Here is a 13,331-nt window from a genome sequence, read left to right on the forward strand (position 1 = left end):
GAGACATGCATTTCCAACCGCAGAGCACTTCTAGCACGTATGCGTCAACAATGCTATGTATAAGATTTGGAAGTTGGCACATCACAGGCACATATAACTTTGGATCAGGCACCTTCACAGTCACACGCAAAACACACACACACACCCACTCACTGATTTATTGCACTAACATTTTTATCAAAATCATTTCCCAGTCTTTATTGCTCACTTTCTCTCTCAGACTGTAACTCAATCGCCATAACTCTTTCACTCATATTCCCACTGACTCATCACCTTTTATCACTCTGTCACTGTCGAGTTCTCAATCTCGCATCATTACTTACTCTCTCTATCCATGTCTTTATCGATCTTTCCTCTCTGTGAACTTAACAGTCTCAGCATTATAAACACGTTTTACTGCATTTGGAAAGTACTCCAAATTTCTTTGCAAATTTTGAATTAAAAGGATGGAACTTCTGGCATATATTGTTCAAGCAAGCCTTACAATGGTCTTTGGGCACAGAAAGTATAAAAATGTATTCTTTAAACATGACTCAGATCATTTTCTTTGTGCACAAATACTGTAAAGAGGGGTAGAGCTAGCACATATTGGTGAGGCACGCAACATGATGGTCTTTGAGCACAAGGACTATGAAAATATTTTACAGTGTCAATGCTGGCATATATTGTTTGAACGGGGTTCAGAGAATTTGGTTTCTTTGTCTATTTTATTGTTTATTTTTACGGTGCCCACTGTAAAAACTTTTTGGCACCCGAGTTGAATAGGTGAAAAGGGATAGAACTGCCTTTCGAAACCTTGTCACATTCGGATCAGGGAATCACTACAGGAGAGGGACCCATTGAGAAGGGATGGGCACACACAGGAACCCACAATGAGCATACATGGAACAAGAGCAGATCAACACAAGAGACAAGGTCATCCACAAGATATAGCAAATCAAACATGGACCAGGGCTGAAAGACACAGAATATCAGCTAAGTGCAGTACAGCTGGAGACCTGCAGGAGCCCAAAGCAAAAATGCAATAATACAGCAGGTTTGCTTGAGAAGAGCAGAAGACCCTGCGGGGAGCAGTCCAGGGGGCCAATGGAGTGAGGCTGAGGATGGTCCACCTAAGAGCAAAGTATTCCTGGGAAAAAGGTATTTAGATTTTTACTGAAGTGTAAATGGCTTTCTCCTACTGGAAGTGTGTTAGGCAATCAATTCCATAGGTGGGCTTGAGCTGATCTAATCATCCTACCGACCAAGCTTCCTTTTCTTGGTGTGGCATGCCACAAGAGTCCAGGAGGTGGAATCTCTCAAGGACCTGGACAGGCAGTAGTTCAGCAGTATGAACTGAACACGCACTGGGATATGCCCCAAATAGGTCCAGTGAATGATACAGGTGATTTTGAAGGTAACACATGCCTCAACTGTATGGAGTTTAGGGCAGTGTGAGATGATTATGAAGTCTGAGGCTCAGGATTTAACTGGCTACCCAGTTCTGGATGATCTGAAACTGGTGAAGTTAGAACCTAGGCAGACACAAGTAGAGACTGTTACAGTAGTACAATCTCGAGAGGACCATGGCTCTGGTGACCTGCTGTCCAGGTCCTTGAGTTAATCCATCCCTAGGACTCTTGTGACCTGGCACACTAAGAATAGAAAGCTTGAAGGTAGGCCCGTAAAATCAGCTCAAGCATTTATATGGAACCAAGAGGAATCCCACGGTTGTAGATAATAGGATGAGAGAAAAAGACCAGAGCGGACCTGCACTTATCTGTTTCAAATGAAAGTCAATATCCACTTGAGTGAAGAGTCCTTAATGCTAAAGGAGTTTTCCAGGTGGCTTGTAGTGTTAAAGGCAGAATATCAAGCAAGATCAGGACAAATTAAGTTTGCATCAAGCGACTAAAGGGGTTTATGCCTTTTAAAGAGGAGTGAAGACTCTGTTTCCCTCAAAGGGCGGACCCGCAATTGATTTTCATTAAGAAAGGCATTGTTTTCCGTAAAGGCCAAGAGTTGTGAGGTGGCCAGCTTCTCCAGAACTTTGTAAATAAAAGGTCTAATCGCAATGGACTGGTAGAGATTGCAGGGTTGTCAGTAGGCTTCTTGAACAAATATGGTATTTATTGTTAATGTAAGGATCATGATGGTCTTTGGGCACAAACAGCATTACCTGTTTTTCAGTGCCAATGCTTTCATACATTGTTTGGATAGGACTTGGATAATGTACTTTGGGTATACTTAGCTTAAAAGGTAGGCAGTACTAGCACATATTGTTGAGGCAAGCCTCATGATGGTCTTTTTACGCAAGCAGAATTAAAATATTTTACAGTGGCAAATACTATCATATATTGGTTATATAAGACTCTGAACATTTCCTGTGTGTACCTCTAGCCTAGAAGGAGGGTTGCACTGGCATACATTGTTAAGGGAAGCCTCATTATGGTATTTGGGTTTAAGCAGCAAGAACATGTTTTTTAGTGGCAATGCTGACATCCATTGTTTGGTCAGGGACCAGTGAATGTTCTTTGGGCACACCTAACGGGCAGTGCTAGCATATATTCATGATACAAGCTTCATGCTAGCTGTTGGGCATGAGCAACTTGAAAATGTTTTACAGCAGTAATGTTGACATATTCTTTAGAGATGCTCAGGTAACTTTGATTGGGCACACTTAACTTACAGGGATGGCAATGCTGGCATATAAGTCAAGCTTCATGATGACCTTTGGGAATAAGCAGCATGTAAATACATTTTACAGTGTCAATGCCAGCATACCTCCGCAGCTGCATATCATGCCAAACTTATCAACGCAGTCAGACCCTTTCTCTCCAAAGAGAACTGCACCAACATAGCCAGAGCCATCACCGGCTCTAGGCTAGACTACTGCAACGTACTCTTTCTAGGAACCTCCAACAAAAACTTAGAGAGACTACAAGTAATACAGAACAACGCTCTCCATGCAGCCCAAGGCATTGCTAAAAGAGAACACATCTCTTAGACCAGAAAACTAGCCCACTGACTCCCAATAAAGGAAAGGATCGTATTCAAAGCCCTGACACTGACCCACAAGTGCATTCACCTCACTGCTCCAGCATACCTCTCTCAAAGGATCCACCCCGTCTCCACTGCCAGGCCAACCAGATCACCGTACACCAACATGCTCTCGGTGCCACTAGTAAAAAGAGTAAAAGTGGGCGGATCCAGCTTCCCCTATCTCGCGCCCACTCACTGGATTGCCCTACCTCCCACTATCCGAGGTGAGGCCTCCCTCACCACCTTCCGCAAAACTCTGAAAACTACCCTCTTCACATAAGGCCCGACACACCAGCACAAATACTGATCATATATGTTGTAATATACGTCCCAATGCAATATCTGTAACAACAGTATGATATCTTGTAGTATTCATAATGTGTTAACAATCGCTTTCATGCCTGTACCATGTAACTAAGTTATTGCAAGTAACAGCGCCTCAATGCCCCTGGGCTGCTTGCGCGCTATATAAATATAAATAAATAAATAAATACATTGGCCCTCATTACGACCCTGGCGAGCACTGCGGAAAGCTGCCGATAGCGCCATGGAGGTTGGCGGATTTTCCGCCCCATGCCGACCTTGGCGGGGCGGTAAATCCCCAATCCCCATTTTACCCTTCCCCATTCCCATTTTTGCCCCATAGGGTATAATGGGAGTGGGGAAGGCGTTAATTGCGCCACCGTAAAATACGGTGGCGTAATTAACATCAAGGTCCCGTAGCGCCATGGATTTCTCCGCCCGGAAAAACCAGACGGAAAACGTTCCATGGCGCTACGGGAACTCGTAGTAGGGCGGACGGGTCCGCCGCGAATACCGCTGGCGTAAACCCACTCCGCCAGGGTCGTAATGAGGGCCATTGTTTAAACAGGACTCGGGGAAATATTTTTTGTGCACACTAATTTGAGAGGACTTCAGCACCGAAATATATTGTTGAGGTAAGTCACATGCTGATCGTTTGGCATAAGCTGTTTGAAAATGCACTACAGTGGCAATGTTAGGATTTATTATTTGGAGAGGATTCAGAAATTGCAACGTATTTCAAGAAGAGGTTTTCAGTTTCATTGAAGAACCCATTGCATTTCTGAGACAAACCAACTCCACAGATCTCATTGTCATCAGAAGGGTGATGCCTGTATTCCTCACATTGCTAATCTCGAGTGGGAATGTGGAAAGGCCATTTTCCAAACTCCCACTAGTGAAAACAAAGCTGCATTCCACATTAAATCCTCAAAACTTGGAGGCCCTTTCAGTGATGTCACTGGAGCAGACATGTGAAGCATACCTAAATGACCGATTGGCTGTCTTTAAGGCACAACGTGACTGCTTATAGAGCTTTGCCCCTTTTAAAGGTTAACAAAAGCATTTGGGGTATTTTTGGTCAGAGAACTGTCTTTCCAACTTCCCACCCTTGGCAACCTTCTAGAACATTGAAGCTGTTAGAGGATACATGTTGTGGTAACCACCAAAAATAATAACACTAAATGTAAATAAAGACAGATTCGGGAACTGCTACAGGATCTTATGTCATGTACAAAATATGTTTATGAAATTATAATAAAGGTATGCGGCACACTTTAGATGTACCATCCCAAAGGGCCGCAGGACGCACCTCTAAATTCATGACCTTGCCTCAGTGCTGCAGATTTCCAAATTGTTGAAATCTGCTACTGAAGTGACCAATTAGGTCTCCAGCAGGTATCGCCATAAAGACTGGTATTGACGGGGCAGAGTGAGTCGCCTTTCAGGCCCTCCTGACTCTGCAACTGACTGAGCAAAAAAGCAAAGGAAGGTTTTGATCATTATAAAGAAAGAGGCACAACTCAACAGAAGTTAGGAATCATTTAAATTAATCAAAATCAAGACAGTATAATCTATATACAAAATGCAAATATATTGTTCAACAGTCACTCTTCAATTTTGACTTCAGTTGTGAGCACAGAATGCGACCCACACCCCACACTAACCTAGGGACCTCCAGGATGTCCCTAATCACTGGGTCTACACAGCTGTACATGCTCATCGTACTGCCTGATTGGTTTGAACCCCTTATTGGTTCACACCTGGACATCACCAACCTTGCCCATTGACCTCATCAGCCAGTAGAAGTGAGCCAAAATGCCCCACCCAATATACCCTAAACGCCACAAGGAAGAGACATCCTACCTCCCAGTGGCTCCAAGTTTAGAGCTGCTTGGGGTGACATTAAAGAGCTGATGATACGAGGGTGTGGGTGCACCATCATCCGACACTGCTTTGGAAATATAACTATGAAGAAGTACCCTCCCACCCCCAAATATTCTTTACAAACATATTTCTAAATCCAGTTTTCATAATGGATTTGGTCAATTTGCTTTAAACCTTTATTCCGGGAGGAGCATTTTTTACCCCAAAATTAACCCTTGCAAATGTTGTCATCAAAACATACTTTTATTAGGTTGGAAGGATGGTAATTCAGGGGCAGGCATGATGTGCCAGTTCTTCAATTGAGTATCCAGGGTCAGCACTTAGACTCCTTTAGCCAATCGGGACAGCAATTTAGTTCTTCCAGAATGGACTGTTAGTCTTGGACAGTCAATCTCCCCCCATAACAGGTTTGGGTGCCATTGCATAGAGCAAGAGCTGAGAATCCCAGGCCCATGGTTAGTGCTGAGTCACTGGCACTAGGTGTTATTAATAACACCCTAAGCGTCTTCCTGCCATCTCCCCAAAGGGTTGTGGAGCCTATCTCTGACAGCTCACCCAGCCATACCGGCTCCACACATTCACTCTAAATGAGCATGCTGTCATTTATATTCAAATCTCTTCAGCTGAGAAAAGCAGTTTCATCATATCCTGTATTCGCTGAGAATGGAATTTAAAATGAAAATAAAAAACTGTCCCAGCTGACCCAAGACAAGGGTCCCATCCTGTGCATAGTGCAACCCTTTAACTCCTGCACCGTGAATGCTTTTAATTTATTTCAAATCGCTTCATAGAAAAATAATACATTGCAGACCCACCAAAAAATCACAAAGCACCTAGGTGAAACGATGAAAGAACACCAGGGCCAGGTCCAAGGTTGGTTTGGACAACCTCGCCACCCCCCATTCTAAAGGCCCCTGAACCCAAGGCTCCTGTCTGTACCATCCAGTTCCTACAGAGATTACTCTGCAGCTGGCTTAGACGTTTCCACAATGTACCTATTTTGTATTTGCCTCATTGTCGTGAAACCAGATATGATGTCCACCAGATATCATTTTCTTGACAGGGGCAAAGCAAGGGAGGTGGGAAACTTACTGCGTGGTTCTGAGCCCAGCAATAAATAGAGTTTCGGATTTAGTACCTGGCCTTCCAGAACTGATGCCAGATGTGGCATAGTTGTGCATCGAAGAACAGCATTCACATTCTGTCAAGAGTGCACCCCTCTGTGCTATTGTTATCCTACACACCAAATGCAGCGATATCTGTATTCACACCACAAACAGGAAAAAATGCAGACTAAAAGTCTCTGAAGTCGTTGTTGTGTGGCACATTCTACGACCTTATTGTATTGTGGGCCGAAATGTTTTTTTATGTTCTTAAATTGACAGCATTCCGTCGACAACCTCATGAAGGAGAAGCCCAAGAGGACACTAACATACATTCAAACACGCCCCAATCCATGCGGGAGATGCTAGTCCAATTCTGGTTTTTACTTTGCATTTTGGGAATTGTAGACCTGATTTTCCCCAATATGATTCCAGGATAAGAAGTTTCAAAATGCAAAGTTAAAACCGGGACTGGATTAGCATCTGTCAATTGGAATGGAGCATTTTAGTATTTATGCACTAATATGCTGAATACTAAGTTGAGGTGAACTACAGACACAAGTATTATCTATAATTTCGATATGCTTGGAAAAGTGTCACAAAATTGGTTGAAAGACCACTCTACTAGATGAGGACATTTGAAAACAATGAGCATGAACTTTCCATGCCCAGGATAGTTTCTATCTAGGAGATAAAGATCTTTTTTAAAAGGGCGATTGCAATAGGAAGACATGAAGGAAAATGAATGAGACTCAAAAATGCAAGAAAATGTGTGTGTGACATTCAAGATGGCTGACACAAACCATGTGGAGAAGAATCTAAGATGATTACTTTACACAACTAAGGGAGAAGGGGGGAGCTCGAAATACGGCAATGCCAACGCAACTGAGGTGAGTTCACCATGCCAGCACATTGCGTCCTGATGAAGGATCGCGAACACTGACGTAGGTGCCAGTTGAGACAGACCTTTCACAGTCAGCACTACTGTATTCAGGCATTTTTATTGTATCTATGGAAGTCAAAGCGGGATTTATTTATTTTACTACAGGCTAGGCACTGGAGTATTGCTTTTCAACAAGAAAGCAGCTGAACAAGGCCACCGAAAAATAAATCGCCATGTTATAATATTGGGCAAAGCGATGCTGAGTTGTAGGAGAACATGAAATTCATCATCAAGTGTAAATCACATCAAGATATTTGTTGTAGGTCATCAAATACGAGAAGCATCTGAGTGTTGTTACTAATGAATTCAAAATAGCAATGGAGCATGCAAGCATTTAGGGCAGTCAGAGAATGCGTAGGTGCATTGGGAGAGACATAGCTTCATTGTCCTGGTGTTATATATCTTATTGGCTGTGGCCTGGTGCAGGGTACCTAATCCAGTTCTGTAGGCCACATCTGCAGTACTGTATCCAGTTCTGGGTGCCAATCCGGTAGTATATTGTGTTCTGATTTGGAAGCCTCACATTAAGTACCAACTCTAGTTTTGCCACAACTGGGATGCTGTGTGCTGCTCTGGAGGCCTCCACAAGGATACTGAATCCAGCTCAAGAGGCCTCAGCTGGGGCACTGAATCCAGTTCTGAAGGCCTCGGCTGGGGTGCTTTGACCAGTTCTGGGGGACACACATGGAGTGTTGAATACCGTTCTGTGGGCTACTCATGTAGTATATTGCATTCTGGTTTTGGTGGCCTCACATTGGGTGCTAGATCCAGCTCTGGAGGCCTCACCTGGGGTATTGAAATCAGTTTTAAAGGCTTCAGCTGTGGTACAGAATACATTTCTGAAGGCCTCTGCTGCGGTTTCAGTTGGGATACTGAATCCAATTCTAAATTTCTCAGCTGCGGTACTGCATCCACTTCCGGGGTTGGGGGGACACATGGGAGTGTTTTAATCCAGTTTTGGAGGCCAATCCTGTAATGTGTTTGTTCATTTCTAGAGACCTAATCTCCAGAACCACGAATGTCGATTAGAGACTGTCACAAGGAGAACCACTGAGATGTTCTAAGAGAGAGAAACAAGGACTTACATTTGGATTGTCTCGAGGGGAGAAGCTAGAGAGGGGGCTATGAAACGGACAACTAACTTCCTAAGTGCCAGCAATGCTTCCAAATGGACGAGAACAGTTCAGAAGCGGTGCACTTTCAAGACAAGGGCCATGCGAGAAAAGTAGTGGGCAGAGGCCCAGAAGTAATAAGAGAAAGCTTTGTATAGAAAATGGACAATCGCCTTGTCAATTGGCCATGCAGCGTGGGTGGAGGGGGAAAAGTACAGCTACTAAAAGGTGCTGCTGACAGACCCACACAACCAACAGCAGGGTCAAAACAAGTGTTCATTAACGCTGACCATGAAGTGTGTCAACAAAGCACCAGGGTCTCTGAGTGGAAACAGAACTCTCCAAAGGAACCTTGGGAAGCCAATAGTAGGAGAAGAGCGACTTAAGAGTGGTCAGAAAATGATTGGTTGGATGACGGGCAACAGCTGTCTCCTAGAGTTGGACGAACAGGAAGTAGAAGTGAGGTGGGACACTGGTTGTAAGCTTAACCGCAATAATTAGGGGTTTAGTTGCTTTTAGAATTTGAGGCAAGTAAGAATCTGAAGTGGACAGGTCAGCAAATAGATGAGCACACTGCCCCTGCCTGCCCTTATCCTTTCTAGCTGTTAATGTATGTACACAATGCAGGCTGCCCATCTGTTGGTTAACAACTCGACAGCCTTGTGTTGTGAGCGGTGTACTCCTTCAAGACATTAGCTTGTCTTGAAGACAGACAACCTCAATGGAAGAAAGGTCAATATCCGACTAGCGCTTTGAAAATACAAATTGGTTTTAGGGCTTTGTGCTTGCTGCTTCTATTGTATTGGTTTGCATCCTCAAATTCCTATTGGGTCCAATCCTATTAAAGTGCATCTTGTACACCACACACAGTCTGCTCCTTTCCACACTACAATCAATATCCTGGGCGGGTAGGACCTACATACCCAGGGAACCATGATTCCAGTTCTGAGATTTACTTTTAACAGATTCATAATTAGAGATTGGGCCCTTCATTTGGGGGCCTTTGTACAAGTGAAAAATAGTTTAATACCTATTGTGCTTTAGTGCATAAAATGAAAGACCAGGACTGAAAACATGGTGCCCTGGTGACATGTAGCCTTGGGTTGACAGCAAAAGGAAAGGCAAGACTACATCTCGCAGGGTAACTGCGACAGGAATACTTGCACCACACACTCAAGGGGGGATATGAGTTCACCTGTTGGCGAGCCCTGGCAGCTGGGGAATGTACACATCTAGTGCTGGTATTGGCTAAGGATGCTTTCCAGTTCCCCTCCCCTAGAAAGTTAAAGGGTTGCTCTGTGCCACCGGACCCCCTCAGATCTTGATTTCAGTCCGGAAGGTCTGTTGCACATGCTCAGTGTGCTTGGCAGGGTGCCGCTTGGCTTTGACAGTCAGCATCCCGTCTTCGCCCAGGGCAGAGTTGACAGAGGTGGGGTCCACATCTTCAGGCAGCTTGCACTTGTGAGTGAAGGTGTTCATGACCGTTCCATCCGTCGCAATCTAGAAGACAGTCATAAGAGAGAGTCAGGGTGGCGAGAGGAATACGGACAGACACAAGTAACACTGGAGAAAGACACATTGGTAGACGTGTACAGGTAACTAGATCAGTGTGAGGAGGCAAAATGGACTCTCAATCCAGGCTTCCGGTAACTGACCCTCCCAGACGTGTAAGCGTACATATACCAAGATTATAAATCCCAACTAATCGGTTCCGGCAAAGAATATGAACACACACATCACATATAAGGATTCTAGACCCAGCCAGCTTGTACCAAACATGCATTCTAATATGAACATGCACATTTATTGCACAACTTAGATCATTTCTTAATAGACATCAAATCACACAGATACAGGGAAACTACTGCCCAAGCAGCATGTTCCTTTCTAGTCGTGGGGCTATAAACATGAATGGCATTGAGTCTGCGGCCAGCGCGTTTCTTCCCACTCATGGGGCAATACTGATAGAGGCAGGCCAGTGACCGATCAGTGTTTTCCTGTCTGAATCGTGAGGTAATACAGACAGTGAGCAACACACGTGTTTCTTTCCTGTCATGGGCCCATTCAGGCAAAGATAATCAAGTTATCAACCTGCATGTTCCTGTCCAGTCATAGAGACATAGCAAAACCTACATTATCCAACCAGTCTTGTCTAGCACGGTGCCATGCACATACAGGGAATCCAGTGATTAACCCATATGGCCTATTTCTCAGGCACCAATCCATACAAACACAGGGAATCAGGTGACTGGCCAACATGTTTCATGCAACTAATAGGGACATCTATTTACTAGCCTTTGTGTCCCTCCTAATCAGGCGACCATGTACCATACAAGGAATCCAGTCAATAATCAGTGTGTTCATTTCCAGTCATGGATCCCCATTGTGGCCCAATATACTTGTCCCAGCCCATCCCAGAGAGGGAGGGATTTGAAGGTCGGGCTGGATCCCCTGGTTGCCTTAGATTACCATTTCAGGTCATTAGTACCTGTTTTTTTCATCCGCACCCTCTAACAGGATTTCTGGACTACTTTTCCTTGCCACACAGGATCCAAATGGTAAATGCTTTTATAGCCAGTCGTGTGGATTGTTGGAATGTGGCATATTTAGGACTGCGTCAATCCACTCTACATAGGCTTCAGATTGTGCTGAATTCTGCCGCTGGTATGATCCTTCATTTAGAGCGAATGGCCCGTATTTCATCAGCCCTACATATGTTGACTGGTTCGGTGGAGAAACGTCTGCCGTTCTTATCAATGTGTCTAGTGTACATAAGTCCATCCGTAACCCGTCACCCGCCTTTTTTAGAGATCAATTTACTCAATATAAACCGCCTCGCTTGCTGTGCTCTTTCTCTGCTGGTCTATTGGCAGTGCCTAACATCAGACTGGTCCGTTGTGGGGAGGGGGACACTTCCTCTTTTCTTGTGGTCCAACTTTGGATTGCTCTGCCCACTCATCTGTGGTTTTTGAGTAGCCACTTGGAGCTCAAGGAGAAACTAAAAACCTTGTTGTTTCCTCATTAGCATTCCCTCCCTTTAGTGTGGTTATGTTGCTGTTTTGACACCTTAGCACCTAGTTCCCCTTTCAAAGGTGATATTTGGCACTCTATAAGCACATGTTACCATACCATATGCTGATAATGGGAATAGAGTAACCGACCAGTAAGTTGATGGCAGAGAGAGTGTCTCGGTTTATCACTAGGAAGCAGTGTCTTCCAACCCTGGACAATGGCAAGTCCTTCGGTTGGTATGATCGTGAATGTCGGGCAGCCAAGACGGCCTTGCTTAACTCTCTCAAGCGCAGGGTTGTGGCTGCCCTGGTGGTGGTTACAAAACGCAGGAATAATTATAAACTCATGTTAGCCAAAAAGAAGAGTGGACAGAGTAAAAACATCTGGATCGCCCCTATTAAGGCCGCTGGGTCAAATGACTCTAAGGAGTTTTGGAACTTGGTGAAGAAAAATATCAAGCCAGACCATACTTGCGCTGTAAGTAACATCTCCTTGGATGCCTGGTATGTTCATTTCACTGCCTTTTATCTAGGGGGTGGACTGGGTCGGATAGCGGGGAGGAGAGGGATTGGACATTGGTGTCCACTTTTTCCCCAATGACGAGGGGGTTGACCTGATCACAGCCCAAGAGGTAGAACAGGCTTTCTCTAAAGTAAAAAAGGGAAAGGCACCTGGGTCGGATTGTATTCCTATCAATCTTTTTAAAAGTGAGCCTATGCTATTATACCCTTTCTTGACAAAACCTTTTAATGTTGTCTTTTAAAATAATCGGACGCTGAGCAGCTGGAGGGAGGCAACAATTGTTCCAGTACATAAGAAAGGTGATTGAGACCTCCCTTGTAACTATAGGCCTATCTCTTTGATTGATTCACTGGCAAAACTTTATTCCAGGGTGATTTTGCACAGTTGGAGGATTGGGTGTCCAGTGAAGGTATTCTTTCTCATGTGAAGGCGGGGGTTCGGAGCATAGGTCTCCTTGTGCGATCAGGCCATGAGGCTAGACCTCCTCTGCTGGAAATATGTGATCTTCAACTCGCAATGCCTGTATTTGATGTTTGTCAACCTAGAATCAGCCTTTGACACAGTGCCGAGGGCCTCTTTGTGTCCGTTCTGGAGGGGATGGCCATCCCCTCCTCTCTGGGCAATGGCATAAAATCTTTATACTACGACAACTCAGCACAGATACGGTGGAGGCCGCTGGGAGAGATCTCCCACCAGTACCTATTGGCATCGGAGTTAGGCAAGGCTGTGTTGTGGCCCCATTGTTATTTCTGTTATACATTAACAGTATAGTGCTTGCATTTTTAGAAGCTGCTAGGGATGCCCCAAGTCTGGGTAATATAAAATGGAGCCTATTGTTGTTCGCGGATGGTGCAGTTTTACCGTCAAAAATGCTGTTTTGTCTGCAGAACCAGCTGGATGTTTTGAATAAATTGTGTGACACAAAAGGCCTCCGAATAAACTTTTCTAAAACTAAAATCATGCAGTGTGCCTGTGCTGGGAAAAAGGCCAGAGTTCAGGCAAACTTTTATTTAAACAACCACCTCTTGGATTCTGTGGATTCTTACACGTACCTGGGGTTGATCTTTTCGAACAATTTGAAATGGCATAACCAGGCAGAGAAGAGCTTGCTATTGCATCTGCGCCAGTGTGAGCTTATTAGGAATCTAGTAACACGCCTAGATGGTGAGGTTCTTACTGTATCCCTCAAGATCTACCAGGCTCAGTAGATCCCAGGGGTAACCTATGGTGCAAATGATTGTACCTCTATTCAGATAGCTGAAAGTCGATTTCTGAAATCTTTGCTTGGTGTACCATTGATGTCCCGTCTATGCCAGTGCCATGTGAATTTGGTCTTATAGAATTCCAATATGCCATTTTGATACAGCCAGTCTTATACTGGCTGCGGATCTTGAATAATAAAGTTCTATCGCCGTTTAGGGAAGATAAGGA

At 44.4% G+C, this 13,331-nt stretch overlaps 1 protein-coding gene across 1 annotated transcript in view; it reads right to left on the reverse strand.

Moving 5' to 3' along the window:
* Positions 1-7,293: 7,293 nt before the first annotated feature.
* HSPB7 (heat shock protein family B (small) member 7) overlaps positions 7,294-13,331 on the reverse strand; it is a 68,483-nt gene continuing 62,445 nt past the window's right edge. Inside the window, exon 3 of the mRNA XM_069611096.1 lies at positions 7,294-9,866. Coding sequence (XP_069467197.1) covers positions 9,681-9,866 — 186 coding nt within the window. The 3' untranslated portion in view covers positions 7,294-9,680. The remainder of the gene's footprint in view (positions 9,867-13,331) is intronic.

This window comes from Ambystoma mexicanum, chromosome 8, assembly GCF_040938575.1.
Source record: "Ambystoma mexicanum isolate Mex_15411 chromosome 8, UKY_AmexF1_1, whole genome shotgun sequence".
Classification (NCBI taxonomy): domain Eukaryota; kingdom Metazoa; phylum Chordata; class Amphibia; order Caudata; family Ambystomatidae; genus Ambystoma; species Ambystoma mexicanum.